The 22,590-nt window shown below is 37.1% G+C and overlaps 1 protein-coding gene across 28 annotated transcripts in view; it reads left to right on the forward strand.

The window, feature by feature from the left end:
* The window catches only part of SPAG6 (sperm associated antigen 6), a 74,616-nt gene that overhangs the window by 21,496 nt on the left and 30,530 nt on the right, over positions 1 to 22,590 (forward strand). For all 28 annotated transcript variants that reach the window (XM_009458044.4, XM_009458042.4, XM_016962364.3 and 25 more), the window contains 3 exons: positions 369 to 535; positions 4,007 to 4,190; positions 22,268 to 22,473. In XM_009458044.4, the coding sequence (XP_009456319.1) occupies positions 369 to 535; positions 4,007 to 4,190; positions 22,268 to 22,473 (557 nt within the window). The remainder of the gene's footprint in view (positions 1 to 368; positions 536 to 4,006; positions 4,191 to 22,267; positions 22,474 to 22,590) is intronic.

Below are 22,590 nucleotides of genomic sequence, written 5' to 3' on the forward strand. Positions count from 1 at the left end.
TGCAAAGTCTGGGAGGAAGCCCTGTCTTTTTTGTGTTAGGCATCATAGCATACTCTACAACCTTTCTCTGCATGCCTCATAATTAACCCTATCAGGTAATATAGACAGGACTTGCTGAATCAGGGATTCTTACCTAAATCCAAAGCCTTTCTTATTTCCATGCTCTACTGCATGTTTAACAATGATAGCTTGTATTATTCTGTGTCTTGGCCAGTTAGGTACTTCTAAATTTCCATTAGTTTATGGTGAATAGTTTTATTTTTACTGATTTTTTCCCTTTAATTTTACTGTCTGCATATATACTGAATTGTATTTTTGCTTTTTAATTTAAATTTTCCTGATTTCTGTTCTTTCATAATTTAACTCAGGTGTAATGTCTTTGCTGAGAACTCTTCTTCTGGACGTGGTCCCAACAATTCAACAGACTGCTGCTTTGGCTCTTGGGAGACTGGCCAATTATAATGATGACCTAGCAGAAGCTGTTGTGAAGTGCGACATTCTTCCACAGCTTGTTTATTCATTGGCAGAACAGAATGTAAGAATTAAAAAAAACTAGTTATATGTTTTTTTGTTTTAGATTTTTAAAAATGTGACAGTTTGGATACAGTTGCAAGCCTGTAGGCATAAAATTATTAGGGGGTTAACACAATCTTCAATTATCTGAGCTGCATGTAATCATATTTTCAGGGTATTTTGCTTTGGTGCTGATAACCACCATTTATCTATTATTGATAATATAAGGAGAAAATAGATTTTTTAGGCGGAATTATACATAAAGCAGTATTTCTATATATGAGAGTTTTAAACAAAGCTATCGGATCTGTCTTAGGGAAGTATGTAGACCCTAGGCAAATAGTTGATCTCAGCAGTCCTTATATGCTGGTGAAACCAAGTTAAGGGAAATAGTGAGAGACAGCCTTGAGGCAAGGGGTAGAGAAGCAACCAAAAAGAGGAAGAGAATAAGTATGTGTAATGGAAGGTTTGATAAATCTTTTTTACCAAGTTATAGGCATGTCAACTCTGTTAAGCACTATCTGAAAGTGCCCCGTTTTTTCCCCCTCCTATCTGGTACCACTTTCTATTTCTATACAATGCCAGCTATTTGGTTTTCACAGTAGTTAAGGACCACTTGTAGGTAGGTTTTGGACTGCTCATTCTATTCTGTTAGTTTATCATAACCTAGGGATAGAGCTTTCTTGACATATCTTTGGGATTAAATTCCTATTTGTGTAACAAAAAGACAAGCCAATTGAAAAATGGACAAAGGAATTAAATAGACATTTCTCCAAAGAATATATACAAATGGCCAAGAAGCATGTGAAAAGATGCTCCACAGCATTAGTCATTAAGAAATGCAAATCAAAACCACAATGAGGTATCACTTCATACCTTTTAGGGTGACCACAGTAAAAAATAAAAAGAAAATAACAAGTGTTGGTGAGGGCATGGAGAAATTGGAACTTTCATACATTGCTGGTAGGAATGTAAAATGGGGGAAACCACTGTGAGAACACTTTGGCAGGTCCGCAGTCAGTGAAACGTTTGTTACCACGTGACTCAGCAATTCTATTCCTAGCTATATCCAAAAGAATTGAAAACAGATGCTCCAGCAAAGCCTGCATACAAATATTCATCGCAGCAGCATCCACAATAGCCAAAAGGTGAAAGCAACCTAATTCGATCAACAGATGAATGGGTAAACAAAATGTTGTGTATCCGTACAATGGATTATTAGTCATAAAAGGAATAAAGTACTGATAAATGCTACACCATGGATGACCCATAAAAACATATGCTAAGTGCAAAAAGCCAGACACAAAAGGCCACAGATTGTATGGTTCCATTTATATGAACTATCCAGAATATGTAAATCCATAGAGACAGAAGCAGATTAGTGGTTGCCAGGGGCTGAAAGGAGAAGGGAATGGGAATTGACTGCTTTATTTGTAAGAAGTTTCTTGTTGGGTTGATGATAATAGTCTAGAACTATACAGTGGTGATGGTTGCACAACATTGTGAATGCACTAAATGCCACTAAATTGTATACTTTAAAATGGTTAAAATGGTAAATTTCATGTTATGTGTATTTTGCCAGAATAAAAATAAATCCTAATGGTGCAGAAATTTTCCTTATATTTATAGATGAGAGAGTCACTTACTAATGCTTGCTATAGCTCTACAAGGAGTCACAGAAATTTTATTTTTCTTGTGGATATTCCTTCTATCATCAAATACTGTTGGGCTTTCTTCCTCTTGGACTCTTAGCTCTTTCTTTTGAGAGCAGAGTCTGTATTCTGGTATCCCACGTAGAAGATTTTCAGTAGAAGTTTTCTAAGTTGAATAAATGTTAATTAGTTGTAGAGAGACAAAAAAGCACTACAGCAGAAAAGTGAGGAGGCAGCGAAAACACGAAGCCTTTGCACAAGCTTCTGTCTCCCTCACCTCCCAGCCTTTAAGTCATTTCTCACAGGAGATTTAATCTCCTCTTTATGAGGTACAAAGTCCTGTGGTTTTGCTGGGTTTTTTTTTTTTTTTGGCATTTCTTTTGATGAGGAATGGAAGAGAAGAGTGTTAGGAATTTGGGGGAAGTGAAAATTAGGAGAAAGAGGGAATGAGATCAGAAAGTGTTAGTTATAGGCACTGGAATTAATAGTGACTATTGATACCCATAAATGGTCTGTAAATTTGACAATTCTGCAGTATAAAAAGTCAAGTTAGCTAAGGTAATGAAAATAAATGTATCACCATTTTTTCCCCACATTTGTAAGAAAATAATCTATGGAAACCTACTTCAAAACTCTACACTAATATTTAGAGTAAATTAGTAGAAATTTGGTTACTTATATAATTTAAGAAACTAAAGAAAATATGTCAGATCAAAAACATCAGTACTAATATAGCATATTTCTTATATTAGCAACATATACTGATTTTTAAGATATACTATGTTTAAGATGTACTTGATGTGTTTTTTCTCCTGTAATTTTCATTGTATCAATATTATAGTCTAAGTGAACAGAATGCTTTCAAAACAGGTGCTGTAGTCAACTAGTCACTTTTCAGTAGTCACTGTGAAGAAATAGAAACTTAGAATGTAAAATAGGGGTTTAATTGGGTTTTATTAATAACAGAAAGAGTTAGGAGACCATCACTGTGTCATTATGCTAACCATAAAACCATAGTGAGTGTCACAGCCACATATTTCCTATACATTTAATTATTTTAGCGATATGAAGAGAAACATGTTAGTCTTGTGTTTCAGTTTCATTTACTCATTCCTTAGTGAGATACAATGCATCTATAGGAAATATAAATATGAAGCAGTATTTAAAATTTACAAAATGGTAAGTAATTTGCTTTTATCTTAAAAAAAAGCATTTCTAGAGAAAATAACTTATATCCCATTGTTTGGCTGATTTATTTGCCAGGAAAAGTTTTAAAATGTGTCATGAATGTTTTGCCTTTATGTTTATTTGATGATTGTAAGCACATTTTGGAACATGATTGTTACTTCAGAATAATTTAGGACACCAGAAAGATTAGTTGAGGTCATGAAAGGCCTACCATGCTTAAAGACTGAGGGCAAGTAAAGGAAATGAATTAGTCAGTTGACAGTGAGCTTAGTTGCACATGCTAACAATCTAAGAGTTCCCAAGGGTCAAACAATACATTTTGGTGTAATGCAGATACATAAAATCTCGTTATTTTATGAATTTGTGGAAAGTATGTTTATAATTTTATACAATTTCCAAATGCAGGCTTCAGGGTAAAACATTTGAAATACAATGTAAAACCTACCTTGTTTTCAGTTGAGTTACTGAACAGAAGCAATGAGGGCACATCAAATAATCAAAATTATTTTGCAGGATGTTTTTCATCTCTTATATTCAAAAGCTGTTGAGCTTTATTTACAGTAATGTTATTTTTATGTAGTTTTGGTCTATTTTAGATTTTGGTTTTCTAAGTACTCAATTCATTTTGAGTTTTGTCTGTTTGACCCTTGTAGCGCTTCTACAAGAAAGCAGCTGCCTTTGTGTTACGAGCAGTTGGTAAACATTCTCCCCAGCTAGCTCAGGCAATAGTCGATTGTGGAGCACTGGATACGCTGGTCATATGCTTGGAAGATTTTGACCCTGGAGTCAAGGAGGCTGCAGCCTGGGCACTTAGATATATTGCAAGACATAATGCAGGTAATTTAAAATATGCAGGAGCATATTTTAAAATAGGATTATTACAATTCAGATTTATTAGGTAAATCCAGTTTTGCTTAGTAAAACATAGGTGGGGTTTTAATGATGTTTCTGTATGTGATGAGAAGTACGTTTTGAATGATGGCCAAGTTGTTTGGATCATATATTCACAAAAAAAACCCCTATATATTTCAGTCTTTATCTTAGCAGAAGGGAAATTTGAAGAGGTGGAGAAAAGGAGAGAGGGGTGGCAGCGGGTGGGAGAGTAGGCTTGAGTCTCAAAGGCCTTGGTAAATTGGTTCAGTTATTAGGTTGGTGCATAAGTGGTTTTGCCATTAATGGCAAAAACTCCAATTACTTTTGCATTAACCTAATAAATTATTTTAGTTAGTCACCCTCTTGGGGTCATTTGGTCTTCCTGCCCATTCATGATAGGGAGTCCCAAACCAACCAGGAGACATAGCACGAGTGAGTGATGTTGAGGAGATATGGACATAACTTCCTGGAAAATATTGGTATTCAACTCATACTGGGCAGGAAGAAGAGAAGGAGCATGTTCTCCTATAAACTGACAGCTCAGTGGGGTCATCAAGAAGGGACCTGGGCCTCTTGTGAGAGGATTGTGTCGACGCACCCAATTGGTAAAAAGTACATGAGGAACATAATTTTCCCCATCACTTTATAGAAGTTGGTTATGAACAAATAACATAAGAAGAAAATACAGTTTTAAAATAAACATATGTAAAAATGATCAACTTTGCTAGTAATCAACAAATTCTATACGAAAACATCAATGAAGATCTTTTTAACCTGTTATTTGAGTGGGGGGTGGTGGCAAAGAGTAAAGCAGCAATATAGCCAGGTGATTAAGAGCACTGTGGCATTAGACAGGGTCTGAGTTTAGTTTAGATACTACCATTTAGTTGCTGTGTGACCTCGGACATGGCTTATAAACCTTCTGAACCTTAGCTTCCTCATCTGTGGAAGAGGGTGACTAATAGTGGTTACATCAGAGATTTGTTGTGAGGATGATGACACAATACATGTAAAGCACTTAGGTCGGTGCTTTGGCATATGGCAATACTCAGTAAATGTAACATATTAGTATTAATAATGAATGTCAGAGTGGACAATATGACGTGTGCACATTGGTGGAGGAACTACAAATTGTGTAAACTGGTGGAGAGCAGTTTGACAAAACTATTAAAGTCATTGCCCTAAAAAAGCCTGCTTTGAGAATTCATCCTAAGGAAAGAATTCCACAGGATGGAAAAGCTATATTCATGCAAATGTTATTATAGCATGATTTGTAAACCCCTCAAATATTTGACAGAAATTTAGTGGATAAATTATGGAACTTAATGAAATCTGAGGCAACAAATTTAAAAGGTAATTGTGAACCTACATGGTAACATGGAAAAGTGATTATAATGTTAAAAAAGATATAAAATTGTATATTACAATTACAATAATGTAAACATAAGTTTTTATGTGGATATAATACAAAAAAATCATGTTTGTATTCCTAAGGTGGTAAAATTAAGGAATTTTTTCTTCCTGTTCCAGATTTTCAGTGTGTGTCTATGTCTAAAATATTAGCTGCTGTGTAGTGAGTAATTAGTATATGCCTGGCTCTGTGCTGTGTGCATCAGACACATTATCTCATTTTGATTGCAGCTACCCTTGGGTGGGCATTACTCTCCCTGTTAAATGGAGAAATAAAGTGGACTTTAGAAAGGTTATCCAAAATTATGTTAATGGTGGAACTGGAATTTGAGTCTAACTGTCTGACTGTAAAGCCTTTGTTAACTACTATACCATACAGCTTCACTAAATACTTCCTGAAACAGTATTGAAGAAAAACTTCAAAACAGAAACAGGAAGAGGCTCTCCTATGGTTATATTTAATTTGGTTCTTAAAATGGTGACATTATTACAGACAAAATAGAAATAAAACAGTATAAAAGGCAAGTTGAAAAAGACAACTCTTGTCATGCTTAGAATTATTCAGAATTAAATTACAAATTATTAAATTATTTTCTTAAATCTAGATTTTGATTTTCCAAAAAGGTTCACCTTAAGACTATTGTTTAGTACATGTAGATTGAGAAAACTACAGCAGGGTTTTCAATCAAAAGCTGGTTATCATGGGAAACTACATGAGTATATTTAGTAAGTTTTTTTTTAAGTCAGAGGAGCACATTACAGATTATAACATGAGTGTTGGAAAAGAGCTTTGAGGGACAACTGTATAGATACTCTCTTAGGCAGGTGCCCCACAGATAACATTTCCATCCCTTCATTTTGTTGAGTCTGGGGCAAAATGATTATAGTTCATAAACAGGATCTGTCTTAGGGTTCCCATTCCAAATTCTTGGTATAATCTGGCTCCCACATGGAATTTCCACTGTAATTTCAATATTTCACAGTAGTTAGGGGCCTGGGACCCAGAAGCTCCCAGAAGAGATTATTGCATAGATTTCTCAGAAGGAAAGGGAATTGTTACCTAGTAAACCATAAAAGTTATCACTCACATCCATATCAATGAAAATGGAGGATTTACCTCCAAATAACCTGATTTCTTTTTTTTTGAGATGGAGTCTTGCTCTGTCGCCCAGGCTGGAGTGCAGTGGTGCAATCTCAGCTCACTGCAACCTCCGCCTCCCGGGTTCAAGTGATTCTCCTGCTTCAGCTTCCTAAGTAGCTGGGATTACAGGCACGCCCCACCATGCCCAGCTAATTTTTGTATTTTTAGTAGAGACGGGGTTTCACCATGTTGGTCAGGCTGGTCTCGAACTCCTGACCTTGTAATCCGCCCGCCTTGTCCTCCCAAAGTGCTGGATTACAGGCGTGAGCTACTGCGTCCGGCTTTTGTTTGTTTGTTTTGTTTGTTTTTTGAAAATAACCTGATTTCTTAATGATTTCCTAAAAGCAAAATATATTGAGATTAATGAATATTAGTGGAAAACTGTTTGGTTAGACAGTTTAAGAAATATAAATCTTAAATTGAGATGCGAAAGAAATAATATGTACTTTTAAGGGCAATAGAAGGAAAAAGTTCTGTGTACAGGAAACAAAATTAAAATAAGCATAGAGAGAAGCCGATGGGCATTACCTGACTTTTCCTTGTTTGAAAAATACAATTTCTAAAACTTATTTCTATGTAAAGATTTTAAAGCATTTTACAGACAGCCAAAGGGAACTTGGGGCTGACAACCAGAAATGGTGGGGTTTTTTTTTTTCCAACTGTGTACAAATCATATCATTAAGTTTTATGATTGAATCACCAGTTATTGAATACACATGGTAATGTTTACCTCTGACTTTGCAGATAAATAAGTGATTTCTTTCTAGTTTTTCCTGCTCCTTAGTGACAGCTGAGGTAGAATTCTTCTCAGATAGGCTTTCGCTTTTCTTACTTTTTGTAACCCTTTCCCACTCTGCAAAAGAATTCTTTTGTTTCCTCATTTACACAACTTTTTTTTAGTCTGTTATTATAATTGTTCTCTTTTATTATTAGCTATTGTTGTTAATCTCTTACCATGCCCGCTTTATAAATTAAACTTTAAAAAGTTTGTATAAATTTAAGGGGCACAAGTGCAGTTTTGTACATAGATATATAGTTATTCTATTAACATATTTATTTATTCAACCAATATGAAATCTGTCACTGTTTCCAAGGAATAGTCTTGGTTTTGGAAAGGGTGCCTGGAGAGCCTGTGCCAGCTGGAAGCATGATGGGCAAGGTAGGAGGGATGGTGGGATTCCCCAGCCACCGGGCTTCCTCAGCTGATGGCTCAGCCGCTGGGAGGTGGGTGAGGGAGGCCGCTGCAGGAGGCTCCAGGCCCTCCTCCCCTGGTCCCCAGCAGCCTCCCTCAGGCCTTGTAACTGAAGTCCTGTGGCTCTGTGGAGGGTGCTTCCAATGAATGGCCGTCTGTGGAGACAGTGGCCGCAATGAGAGCACTTGGGACTGAGGTGAGAGCAGCAGCCTGGCTGCAAGTGTGCGGAAGTGTTTTGTGTGAATGGTCTTCCACATTTGGGCTCAGAAATGAGTTTTAAGTGTTTATTTTGGGAGCTTTAGCTAAAAAAAAAAAAAAAAAAAAAAAAGTGTTTCTTCGTGGTAAACTTTGGCTTATCTCAAGCCTGGCAAAGAGGAATACATTTGATTAGACATTCTACAACTTTTAAATTATTGATATAATTGTCACATAGATGAGCAGACTGAAGTAGAGAGGTTAAAGGATTTATTCTGGTCACACAGCAATTTATGGTGGAACTGCTTGGCAACTGCTCAACACTTCCAGAGATTCTTGCATTTTACACTGTGAGGGAGGAATGTGTACAAGATCTCATCATTCCTTTTTAGCTCCTTGTAATATCTGAAAGTCTTGCCAGATACCTCTGTTTCTAATCTCCGTTGGCCGCTTTCCACCCGGTTGACTCTTCTTTCTCTTGTGGACCTGATTTCTGTGCAGCTCTGTGGCAGTTGGGAGATGAGCTTGCTGCGCCAGAGATGAGCAGTGCTTGCAGGGTCTGGCTGATGTGGACGTGACGGAAACATTGAGTCCATTGTATCCTCTTTACTAGATAGATAATGTAAGCAAGGTCTCAAGATGAGCTGGCAGCCCGATTGTTTTCTATCTTGTATTGAATGATGAAATGATAAAATGAAAAGTTTAAAATTCAGAATTCTTTTGAATATTCTTCTTATGCCACCCATGTACAAATATCAATAGCTTAAATAGTGCAGAACAGGCTTAGGAAGCAGTAATTAATTAAAAAATCTCACGTACTTATTTATGGTGAGAACACAAAATCTAATCTTAGCAATTTTCAAAGTAATTAACTTTTAAAAAACCCAAATATTAATGACAAATATCAGAGATAAGAGCTAAGGACTTTGAATGGTTTTTCTTAGAGGGGGAATGGATGGGGAGAAGGGACTACAACCTGGTAATTAAAAATTATTTTAAAGGCTCTGCAGACAGCCGTCTTTACTGACGCCTATAGATTTCGGTTGGTTCCAGTAACATCTTTTGCTTCTTTATCTTTCTTTTCATACCTTTTTTTCTATTGTAGGGGGTTGAGGAACACAAACATAGAGGCAAATGAGATATGTGGGATAACATATATTATATATTTCATTTATTTTGACCCTAACACTTATTTTCACAAATATCTTTGTATTTTTTAGGTGCTAGTGAAAAAAATATAAAGTGAAAATAAATATCCCTCTATGTTTTTTGGGCATAGAGGCCAAATGTGCTAAACAAAACAACATTTTAATTAATTATAACCTTGTTTTACTTGGTAGTTACCTAATTGGTTGGTTATTTTTAGGGTTCAGTTTGTGTGCTGGTAAAAAATGTTGTGATTCTTTTGTGTTTTTATTTCTTGTAACATTTTTAGTTGGGAACTCTTGGCTAATAAAATCTTCTAATTTTTTTTAACTTAGAATCTGGAGCAACAAAATGTAATATATAAGCTCAGATTCCTAAGTTACTCATGCCTCTAACTTTTTATATGAGGCTAGCAATTCATTTATTTAACAATGTCATCATCCTGGTAATCATCAAAATGTACTTGAGGCATTTATGTCTGTGCTCCCATATCTTTCCCACTATATGAAGTACAATAAATTGACTAAGACCTCGTGTGTGGGACTTTATAATCTAAGGCAGAAAAATTAATACAGATGAGCATGCAGGTCATCTAGACAGCTAGGCAAACACTGACACAATGTACAATACTGTATTAAAAGCATATATAATGCATTGGGTGACTATACATTAGAGTAAATGAAAGATGAATTATAACTGGGCACAGTGGCACGTGCCTGTAGTCCTAGTACTTTGGGAGGCTGAGGTGGGAGGATCACTTGAGCCCAGGAATTCAAGACTAGTCTGTGAAACATAGTGAAACCCTGTATGTAAAAATAAAATAAAATAAAAAAATTCACCAGATGTTGTGGTGTGCACCTGTGGTCTCAACTATTTGGGAGGCTGAAGTGGGAGGATCACTTGAGCCCAGGAGGTTGAGGCTGCAGTGAGCTATGATTGTGCCACTGAACTCCATCCAGCCTGGGCAACAGAGTGAGACCCTGTCTCAAAAAAAAAAAAAGATGAATTATGAGTTACCTTTTTTGTACAACGGCAAAAAAGAGGAATCTTTACTTTCTCAAGAACTTTGTTACATCCAGATAACAACTGAACAGTCCTTGGCGTAGAAATAACAGGAGGAAGTGATACATGCAGTAGTAAGAGGAAGGAAAGTGCTTTGTCCCACAAAATACCTCCTCTACTTGATAATGCCTACAATTCTTTTAGTTTAAATCTTTGTTTTTGGCTTTATGCAAATACCTGTGGGAGGAATGTCATTAAGTGTATGTGTGCTAAATGGATAAAGAGAAGGATATTTTGTATACTGGTGGTTTGGAAATAAACCAAGTTTGAACAATGCACCATGACATGTTTTCTATTGTTTCTTGAACTTAGTTTGTTTTCCAGTCACTGGCGTATAAATCTGCCTAATACCTTTTTGATACTGGGGGGAGGAACCCACTTTTATTTACATTTGAATTTCTAGAAATACATGAAGCAAAATGTACTTGACTGAAATTTGAAAGTACTCCAATTGAGCATTTCACAAACATCTACAAGAGAGTTTGCTATTAGAAGCTCAGGACTTGGTTAGCATAAGAATTCTACCTTGAGATAAGACATGTTCATCATCTTGTTTTCCCATAGATTTTTAAATCCACAGTCTACAGGAAAATAGGAGCTGTATTCTCATCATGTTACCTGACTGATTTTGCACAGTTAATTTTTGGAGCTTGGTTTGCTCTTATCAGGGTTTTAGATGAATGAACTAGTTTGCTCTAAAAGTGTGGAATAAGTTAATTGCCTCAAAGGATTTTCTTTTTTTTGAGATGGAGTTTTGCTCTCGTTGCCCATGTTGGAGTGCAATGGCGTGATCTCGGCAACTTCCGCCTCCCAGGTTCAAGCGATTCTCCTGCCTCAGCCTCCCAAGTAGCTGGGATTACAGGCACCTGCCACCATGCCTGGCTAATTTTTGTATTTTTAGTAGACATGGGGTTTCACCATGTTGACCAGGCTCGTCTCAAACTCCTGACCTTGTGATCCTCCCGCCTTGGCCTCCCAAAGTGCTGGGATTACAGGTGTGAGCCACTGTGCCCGGCCACCTCAAAGGATTTTTGAAGACAGGACCTCTAGCGTTTTTGGTGTCACTGTGCTATAACTAGCCACAGACCATTTCTCTGTATCCCTTTTGATCTCACACTACAGTGTTCGCAGTATGGTAGCCTCTATTCACATGAGACTTTTGCACACTTGAACTGAGGCTAGTGCACATTGAGGAGCTACATTTTTTATTTTATTGCCATTTAATTAATGTAAATTTAAAAATTGATACTCAACTTATTTAAAAATTTGTAGGTATAATTGGAGCAACTTGGGTATGTGACTCTACCTTTTCAACTGTAAACTTTTTGAAATCTAAATACTTATTGAGCATTTTTGATGAAAATTTAGTGGCTGAATTGAGAAATACTGTAAGTGCAAAATACACACTAGATTCCAAGGCTTAGTGTGAAAAAATGTAAAATATCTCACTAAATGTTTAAAATATTGATTACATGTTGAAATTATATTTGAGATATATTGTGTTAAAGCATATTAAAATTATTTTCACCTATTTCTTTTTACTTTTAAAGTGTGGCTAATTTCGAGTTTTAAATTACGTTATGTGGATAATATTTCTATTGGGTAGCACATAAAATTACTGTGTCTGTGCTTTGTAGATATTTGTTAAAAGGCAATGTGCTAGTAATTCTGTGGTCTTAAAAAGACATATGTGTTATTTTTGTTTATACATACGTGTATACAAACATACATGTATACCAGTATACATACATGCATGTGCGTATACTTGTGGACGTCTGTGTGTGTGTGTGTATGACCTGTAGTAGCCAGCCTCCCACATCATGTGTCCTGGTTTTCAGACCCTTGTTTAGTCTTCTCCTGTGTTATACCAGGGCTGGTCTGTGTGACCAGCAGAAGTCATGGTATGTCACTTCCCGAGAACAAGTTATAAAAGATAAGAGGCCAGGCACAGTGTCTTATGCCTATAGTCCCAGCACTTTGGGAGGCCAAGGTGGGAGGATTGCCTAAGGCCAGGAGTTTGAGACTAGCCTGGGCAACATAGCGAGCTCTCATCTCTTAAAAAAAAAATTAGCTGAGTATAGTGGTGTACAGCTACTTGGGAGGATGAGGAGGGTCACTTGAGCCCAGGAGTTTCCGGCTGCAGTGAGCTATGACAGCGCCACTGCACTCTGGCCTGGATGACAGAGTGAGATCCTGCCTCTGGAGAAAAAAAAAAAAAATCAGTGCTTCTGTCTTGGGCACTCTGTCTTTCTTGGGCCACTTGCTCTAGGGGAAGCTGTTACATGGACACTTAGGTGGCCTATGGAAAGGTTCACATGGTGAAGAACTGAGGTTTCCAGCAGCCAGCAAGGAATGGAGGCTTCCCAGCAATGACAGGATTGAGCTGGAAGCAGATCCTCCCCACGGTGGGCCTTCAGGCGACTGCCCCAGCTGACAATTGGACAGCAACTTTGTAATTCTGAGCCACAACCACCTAGCTAAGCTGCTCCTGAGTTCTTGACCCACAGAAACTCTGAAATAATAAGTGATGTTGTTTTAAACTGTTCAGTTTCGGATTGTGTGTTACATGACAATAGATAACTAATATGTAATCTGAATGCAAAAGAGGTTCATTATACTGTATAATAGCAAACAACAAAACCAAACCAAACCAAAAATTAATTAAATGTCCTCAAGTGGGAAACTGGTTAAGTAAATGATGGCATATTTGCTCAGTGGGATATTAGGCAACTGTTAAAAATGTTGGGTTACCTGAATCCTCAGGAATAAAAGTAGCCAGTGGAAACCCATGAGGGTGTGAGAACCACTCAGGGGAGTCACAGCAAGCACTGCTGACCAGGGACCACGTTTATAAAAACACGACATCAACATATTACCCTCCCAATGTTTTATTTTTATTTCCTCTTTCTGTTTTCTCTCCTTTACCTGTTCTAGAGAATCCCATCAGGGTACCTGTGGCCTTTTGCTGTCTAGCCTTCTCCATCAGATTGTGCTCCTTGAAGACAGGGACTTCTTACCTAGCACTGGGCTGGAGCAAGGAGTGAATACCTTTGAAGTTTGAATAATAACATGCATTTTCCATGGTTTTTAAAACTGTTTCTATTATTTATTTTAAAAATTATTTTTGTATATTAATTAAAAAATTGTTATGTATTTATGGGGTACAAGTACAGATCTTTTTTTCTTTTCTTTTCTTTTCTTTTTTTTTTCTTTTTGAGACAGAGTCTGACTCTGTCACCCAGACTGGAGTGCAGTGGTGCAATCTCAGCTCACTGCAACCTCTGCCTCCTGGGTTCAAGCGATTCACCCACCTCAGCCTCTCGAGTAGCTGGGATTGCAGGTGCATGCCACCATGCCTGGCTGATTTTTGTATTTTTAGTAGAGATGGGGTTTCACCATGTTGGCCAGGTTAGTCTTGAACTCCTGACCTTAGGTGATCTGCCCACTTCGGCCTCCCTAAGTTCTGGGATTACAGGCGTGAGCCAGTGCGCCTGGCCATGAGTACAGATTTCTTACATGCATACATTGCATAGTGGTGAAGTTTGGGCAGGTTTTTTTTTTTTTTTAAGCAAAATGCAAAGTTATAGGTAGAGTGAAACCACAACTATGGTTGCAAATGCTATATAAAGCATGTGGAAAACAAATGAAACAACTTCCAGATTCAAAAAGCATTACTTTGTAAAGATGTAATTCCAATTATTTTAGTTATTTTCTTCTTTACCGGGACACTCCAGACCCTCTCTGTAGTTTTGCGTTACTCTATTCAGCTTGGTCTCAGCTGTTAAAGGTCTAATGCTAAATTAGTGGTGGGGATGGGAGCTAAAATGACTTCAGATTTCCTCAGCCTATTGTTGTTCAAGGCTATAACCAAGTGTTTTTTTGTTGTTTTTTTTTCTCACTTTCCTTTTGTCTGGTCTCCACTTCTTGACTTTTTCTTACCATGTTTTGAAGCTGCTTTTTACTTGAGTCCTGTGAGAGCGGCCTTCCCTCCCAGCTGATTGTAATTTCTTACTAAAGCCCTGTTAACTCCAGATCAATGGCTTATTTGACTCACTTGACTTTTTAAAGGAGCCAGAATTATTTCGCCTTTAAAGCAAATGTATGTATGTATGTTAACCCTTAAGCTCTCAAACACTCAACCCATGTGTTAGGGTTAAACTAATGGCTCTGACGATTGGGTGGAGGGAAGCAAGATAGAAATGATGAGAGTAGGAAAAATGACATTTGTGTGTGTGTGAGAAATAAAAATCACTCGAGACTTTTACATAGTAATATGCAAATTCCCCCTTTATGCTTTTCTCACTTCCACCTGCAATTGGAGATGTCAATCTCTCAGCTGAGAAGGATAGCTCTAGTGAGTCACTGTTGCCTGTGGAGGGATGTTGTCTTGCAGATGTGTTGGTGTAGAACAAAGCTTTTTGTGGTAGCAGCCTCCATGATGCCTGCCTCCTCTTATTCACATCCTTGTGTCGTCCCCTCCCCCGTTGCACCAATGCACTATAGCAGAGGCAATGCTATGCCACGTCTAAGCTTAGATTGTAAAAGACTGAAATGTCTTTTATAATCTTGAGTCTTCTCTTTTGAATCACTTGGGTCCTCCCTTTTGAATCACTCACTTTGGGGGAAGCCTCATCATGAGCAGCCTATGTAGAGGCCCATAGGGCACGGAACTAAAGATTCCCTTTAACCCTCCCACGAGTGTGCCTGGACACATATCCTCAATTGACTGCAGCCCCAGTTGACTTCTTGATTGTAGCCTAGTGATAGGTCTTGAGCCTGAACCTGGCAGGTAAGCCACTCCTGGATTCTTGACCTACAGAAACTATGAGATAATAAATGTTTGCTGTTTTAAGCTGCTAAATTTGGTGTGATGTTACATAGCAGTAGATAAATAAACCAGTTGTAAACAGCTGGGTTAGACCAAAACCTAAAGAGATTTTTCTTTTTTTGAGACAGGGTGTTGCTCTGTTGCCTAGGCTGAGTACAGTGGCATGATCACACCTCACTGTAGCCTTGACCTCCTGGACTCAAGCAATCCTCCCGCTTCAGCCTCCCGAGTAGCTGAGACTACAGGCGCGTGCCACCATGTCCAGCTAATTTTTGATTTTTTTTGGAGACAGGGTCTCTCTCTGTTTCCCATGCTGGTCTTGAACCCCTGGATGCAAGCAGTCCTCCCACCTTGGCCTCCCAAAGTGCTGGGACTACCGGAGTGAGGCACTGCGCCTGGCCAACAGATTTCTTTTACTTTGGAAGTGCTATTACCAAAATCATACTGGAGTTACCAGTAAGTAACCAGCTTTGGTAATTGCAGCAACATATTTGTTATTATAATTTCACCCAATCATGAAAAATTTGGTTGAATGGGATGAGGAATTATTATTAACATAACATTAATATCATATAAGTGGCAGCCAATTTTAAATGTAGGTTTTGTTTGTTTGTTTGTTTGTTTTGAGACAGGATCTTGCTCTTTTGCCCAGGCTGAAGTGAAGCAACGTGATCTTGGCTCACAGAAACTTCTGCCTCCTGGGTTCAAGGGGTCCTCCCACCTCAGCCTCCCGAGTAGCTACAGGTGCTTGCCACCATACCTGGCTAATTTTTGTGTTTTTTTTGTTTTTTGTAGAGACGGGGTTTTGCCCTGTTGTCCAAGCTGGTTTTGAACTCCTGGCTTCAAGCAATCTGCCTGTCTCAGGCTCCCAAAGTGCTAGGATTACAGGCATGAGCCACTGTACCCAGGCAAAATGTAGATGTTTTTTTTTTTAGACCTGCTTTATTTCAAAAAGCTTTTGAAGTGATACAGCTGTATATTTTTATGGCAAAAACCAGCCCATCTTCAAACTGATAAATAGGGCCACCTAACTGCAAAGAAATGATTAATTTATAACTTTCTTGTATTTTTTAATGAAACAAAATATAACTTTGGTAGGGCTTAGAGGTAGTTAAAAGCAGTGTTTGAAAAAAAATTAAAAAGCAATAAAGTTTAAAGAGATTAAGTTCCAGAGGAGTTTTTTTAATTAGTGTGCTAGATACATATTTTTTTCTTTTTTCTTTTTGGAGAACCTCTTCATTTTGAATTCTTTTTATGAGTCCTCATGATCACTTGTTTGCTCAAATTCTTCTGTCTCACATCTCCACTATGAGCTGAAAGATTATTCGAGTATCATATGTTCAGAGTAATCCTTTCTTAAGAGTCAATTTTTAGATTTTTATTAATTTCTTAGAATTCTCTGAATTTTCTTACGTAACCACAATAGTGGTTCTTCCTCTGTGACCCCAAACATGACTTCAAAAATTAAAAGTAGAAAGAACATCACCTTTCCATACCCAGAAAGCCCCCGACAGGCTGTTTTAGAGGGTGTAAGATTTAAGCCTATTGTTGTAAAATGGGGTGGTTCAGGCCGCAGCAGGCCCACAGAGGGGTGTGTTTTATTTGGCCAGCTCTATGTTGTCTCACACAGTGTTCTTAAAAAAAAAAAAAATTGCCAACACTTAAAAACCAGGCAATTTCACATTAAAAAAAAAAAAGTCCTGACAACAGTAGGCCTATATTCCTACATAGCAACACTGGGCTGAAATTAAGAAACTGCTGCCCCTTGTAGATGGTCCCTAGGCTTTTGCACTTCACTACTGCTCCCCCACTCCCTGACCTTTTTTTTTTTTTTTTTAAATGTCCTCTGGCTTCATTTATTTTAGTTACTTTCCCGGGCCCTGTGGGCATTTGCATTGACCACTTCTGATCTAAACAGACAACTAGCCATGACATAATTGAGAGAGGTTGAAGTCACTGGGGCACTATTAAAGCAAGATTACTTTTGTCTTATTTACCTAGTAACGACCATACTTATACTATGCTAAGGGGCATTCCTATCTGCTCTCTTCCCTTCCAGTCAACATAGAGTTATTTCTAATGTTCCACTCATGCAGCTTTAGATAGTACTAATCTTATGAATGTTGTTGATCTTAAAAGTCCTCCTTTTAATTTACGTTCTCTTTTTGTTTTAAACTTAAACCTAAAGTCATACTGAGGTTTTTGATTATTCTAAGTTGAAGATTTTGATCCACTTAAATTGCAACACTTCTCATGCCTGTTACTGACAGATCACTGCAAGCTTAGCCCTTCGTTAGGAAAAAACCAAACAGACTAAAAACCCAGATTCCAAGAACAGCACAGAATGAAATTCTTAAGAAAATGCAACTGTGTGAGAAGCAAAGTCTTGTCACCCCAAGTTTTTACGGATCAAAAAATTGTATGCACATAACCCTCATAAATGTTGTCAGAAAGAATTATGGAAAAACTGAGAGAGGCAGAGAAGTGTGAAAAGATGACGCTTCCCCCTCCCTTGTCACAGTACCACAGAGGAGGCTGCCTCAGTTTCTTCACTCAGAATGAGCTACTCCTAAGCCACATAAAACTAGTTATTCCTTTGCTAAAAAACAACTGATCATCAGATTTGGCGACTGTACATTTTTATCTACATATATGCAATAAACAACTTTAATTATTATTCATGAATAAGGAAGGTGCTATTGGATAGTTTCCTCTGACAGTTTGCAGTCAAAAAAAAGGTTAAAGATAAATAACCCCTAATGTTTAAAAAATGTAATATTTTAACTTTAATAAGGGTCTGAATTAAGGCAGCAGGGTAAGTGTGAAAAAGTAAATGAATATTATTTCTAGTATATATTATTAATTCTTTGAAGAAGAATGATACACTCTTTTCACATAATTTATTTTAAAAATAGTGATAGAGGCAGGATGAAGTAGCCTGTTGGATGTGTAGTATGTATGATGTGCATTATTTAGGTGTGCCTTATTAAAGAAGACATATATTCCACCATCTTTTAAAATAAGAAACTTTCTGCTATATTAAAAAATAAGCTAAAAATTTTATATTTGTTTATTTCTTTGTAACAATAATGTTAGTACAGTTAGGCCCAGCAGTAGCTATATGTATGGGCAAGAGACATGCTTATATTTACTTTTTTAAAACTCATATTGAATAAAATTTGGCAAACAGAGAAAAAATATACCACCCATAGTACCATCAACCCAGTATAAATGCTGTTAGCATGTTGATATAACATGTAGCCTTTTCTCTTTGCATTTTTAGACATAGGTATAACCAGTTTTTAATCTTGTTTGTTATGTAACAGTATAGGATATGTCACATATTATTGTGTAATGGAAGATATATTATAAAAATTTTTTGAAGATTTACTTAAAATTTGAAATGAGGCCATGATATATTCAGGGACTGAAGATAAATTTCTTGGCTCACTGCTTTTTTTTGGTCAACCTTTTTTGAGCATCTAAGTTGGTACATATCAATCTTTGATTTCATAATGTGATAATTGGACATCTAAAAACTCATTTCCATGTTTGAGTTTAAAATGAACTTCATGAGCTTTCTCCTATGGGAAGTAATTTTTAGGTGTGCAGAGTTTTGTGTGTGTTTTGGTTGCTGCTGGTTTTTTTCGAGTAGAAAATACAGAAAAACCTGGGCGCAGTGGCTCACACCTGTAATCCTAGCACTTTAGGAGGCTGAGGTGGGTGGATCATGAGGTCAGGAGTTCAAGACCAGCCTGGCCAAGATGGTGAAACCCTGTCTCCACTAAAAATACAAAAAATTAGCTGGGCGTGGTGGCAGTTGCCTGTAATCCCAGCTACTCGAGAGGCTGAGGCAGAGAATTGCTTGAACCCAGGAGGCGGAGGTTGCAGTGAGCCAAGATCACGCCACTGCACTCCAGCCTGGGCAACAGAGCAAGACTCCATCTCAAAAAGAAAGAAAGAAAGAAAATACAGAAAGAAAGAAGAAAAGAGGAGAAGAAAGGAAGGTTGGAAGCACTTCCTGAAATGATACTTCTGTATACATTTTCCCTGAACACTCCACAGACCTGATTCCTGGCTCTGCTCTGTACTTGTAGTGGCCTGTTCATGTATTCACTCTGAGCAGGGTTTTCTAGAACAGAACAATGTTTTTATTCCCTTTCCCCAAGATCTAGCCAAGTGTGCAGCACATAGTAAGCACTTAATGAACATTCAGTGAGTGAAAGAGGAGAGAAAACCATGTACAGACACCAAGCATAAGAGAGGAAGTAATTATATCAGGATGTTTTTAGCTGTAAGTTGTAGCATGTAAACTACAAGTGGCTTAAGCAATAGGGACATTTTTTAAATTCACATGACACAAAGTTCAGAGTAAGGGCAGTTCCAAAGCTGGTTTTGCAGCTGAACAATGTCATGGAGTACCCAGATGTTTTTCATTTTTGTACTCAGCCATCCTCAGCATATTGGTGATTTCTTCCATTATAGTTGCAAGATGGATGTAGGAGTTCCAGATGCTATTTGCAGACATGACCATGTCCAACAAAGAAGAGGTGGTATTTTCTGCTGTGTATCTCAGTTTATTACAGAGCTTTCACAGTTGCTTCCAGCTGACTTCTGCTTAGGTCTAGGATTGGCTCACAAGCCTATGCCCTAGCTGACGATGGCTATCAGGTAGACACCAACAGTGGCTGGCATAGAAACACCAGAGGAAAGAATAATGGGAAAAAGAGTAGTGATAGGTCAGAATGAAATAGCCTGTTGGATGTGTAATATGTAGAGTCTACATTATTTAGGCCTATTGTATTCTTATCTGTATATACATTCACTATCTGATATTTAATATTAACATATGTTTGAAGCTAGGAGAACAATACTTCTAAGTAAAAAGTGTGCTACTCAAGAGCAGTAGAACCATATACATTTGGGGATGTAAACTATATGAAATTGCAAGTACAAAATTGCTAGGCCCACTTTAGGTCCTTGGAAACTTCTTTAGCTTCATGGCAAATCTTTTTCCACTGCCATCCCCGGCCTTCCCCACATTTAACATTGCTACTCTGGAGAGAATAGAAAACTTGGGTAACAAGTTAGAAGAACAGAATTTGCTTTCTTATTAACATTATGTTATTCTAAGGAAGAAGGACATTGCACTCAAGAATTACTCAAGGAACAGGTCAAATGAATGGGAATTATAAAGGTAGATAATAGATGTTTTTTTAAAAAGCATCTTGAGTTTTTGTTAATAGTACTTTTAAACCGTTGTAGTTTGCTACATATTCTTTACTCTTAGAAAGTGGATATAAAAGTGAAAATACATCAAAACAAAATATTCAGCCCACTAGATATATATATTCCAGGTGTGCTTAAATAGGGACATATAAATTATTACTATATGACACTTGTATAATTTGGATAGAGTCGAATTCTTAAGCAGAATGTTAATTATCAGAAAATGAGTATTTTATTTAGAAATTATATGTAATATAACATTTTATATTTTTTTCCCATTTCCTTTGGATGGGTGTGGGGGTGCGGTGGGGGAAGAGAAACAGTGACCACCTGTGTCATCTGCTGTCTTCATGGTCTTCAGTCTATTGCAGTAGCATCCCAGAGGCTGTTTCTGAGGAACCTGTTGTATTGCTAGATTGATACTGCAGTCTGTTGGCTATTGTCTTCTATTTTAAAAACAGAGCAAAACAAAATATATTCCTGTCATCTACCTCTCGTTCTTGAGATTACATAAGAACTTCCCATAGTATACTAGCTTTTACACCAAATTTTAAAAATTGAAACATACCTTTGCCGATGAATGTAGTGTTAATTTGCAGAAGTGTGTCATTGGCGCCGAGCTGAATGAGCCTGTCACTTAATAGCCTTCCATTAATACTTGTTTAATGGAAGAATGAATGAACTGTTTATACAACATTGGGACTTCTAAGATAATTATGATAATTTAAGGAAAGCAAATATTGGACACTAACCTGTATTTGCTAACATTTTCTTTTAGAAGTTGTGATATTACCAATACTTTGAAAAATCAAACACTGTATTATCTTCAAATTAAAGACTTTAAGTGATATGCTAAATAGAGCTCTTAGCTTGACAGTTAAGACATTTATATATAACTAAGGCACTACACATCTGGGAAAATAAGAACATATTTTGAAAGGAAGAGATTCCAGAAATGGGTATCTGTGATTCAGTAAGAGGGGCCGTGAATACAATGTGAGTAGAATCTGTAACTGTGTGTGGTGCTTTATGCTTCTCAAAAGGCAGTTTTTTCATGATATTATATGGGTCTGCTTGCCTGTCTCCCATTATCTGTAATTTAAAGTGTGCTATTTTTGTAGCTGTTATTCTTGGACATACAAGTAAATCAACATGTATGTTCAAAAGATATGTACTTGATTTCTAACAAGAGTAAGATAAATTTATTCTTGTGTCTAAACATTAGCATTTATATACAAAAGTTTATTGATTAGTAGTAGGTCTCATTTTTTAAAGTATTTTTATATGTACAATGAAAAGGCAGCTTTCTATTTTGTATGAAATTTTAAAAAAATCTTTTAAAAGTACTACAAGATAAAAGAAATTTAAAAATTGACATTATTGGCACAAGATTGATGTTAATGTTTACTCACGTAAATAGCACAAAATACTGCCTAATTAGTGTGGTTGGTAAATTTTTGGTACTTAAATTTTCTCTGTTATTGTAAACCATGCATAAAATGCTTGTCTATTGAGAAGTGCAGAATTGTCAGAGCTTAAACAGCTGACATCTGCTTACTCTCTTAAAAAAAAAAAAAAAAAGAATAACAAGCCATTTCAGCCTAATCTACCTCAAATGTGTTCATGTAAATGGAGGTCCATCTACTGACCTGTATTCTTTTCAGCTCAGGATTGGTCCACATGGTTTATGAAACCAGGAAGCCTAATTTGAAATGCAGATGTTGAGAGAGTGAAGTACACCCTCCCCTTTTTTCTTTGCTGTATCTGTCAGGGTGAAAAATGGCTTGCGCAAGGGTCAGTCACCCATACTCACTTAATTACTTTTCTTGGACCCACAGAACTGTCACAAGCTGTGGTGGATGCGGGAGCTGTTCCTCTTTTAGTACTCTGTATCCAGGAGCCAGAAATTGCTTTGAAAAGGATTGCTGCTTCGGCCCTCAGTGATATTGCAAAGCATTCTCCAGAGTTAGCACAGACAGTAGTGGATGCAGGAGCTGTTGCTCATTTAGCCCAGATGATCCTGAACCCTGATGCTAAATTGAAGGTATTTCAAAATAAGGTTGAAAAATACATCAGCCTTCTTATAATGTAAGAAAATGGAAATGTGTACACGTGAATATTTTGCATCTAAAAATAATTAGCAAATTATCATTGAAAACAG

This window comes from Pan troglodytes, chromosome 8, assembly GCF_028858775.2.
Source record: "Pan troglodytes isolate AG18354 chromosome 8, NHGRI_mPanTro3-v2.0_pri, whole genome shotgun sequence".
Classification (NCBI taxonomy): Eukaryota; Metazoa; Chordata; class Mammalia; order Primates; family Hominidae; genus Pan; species Pan troglodytes.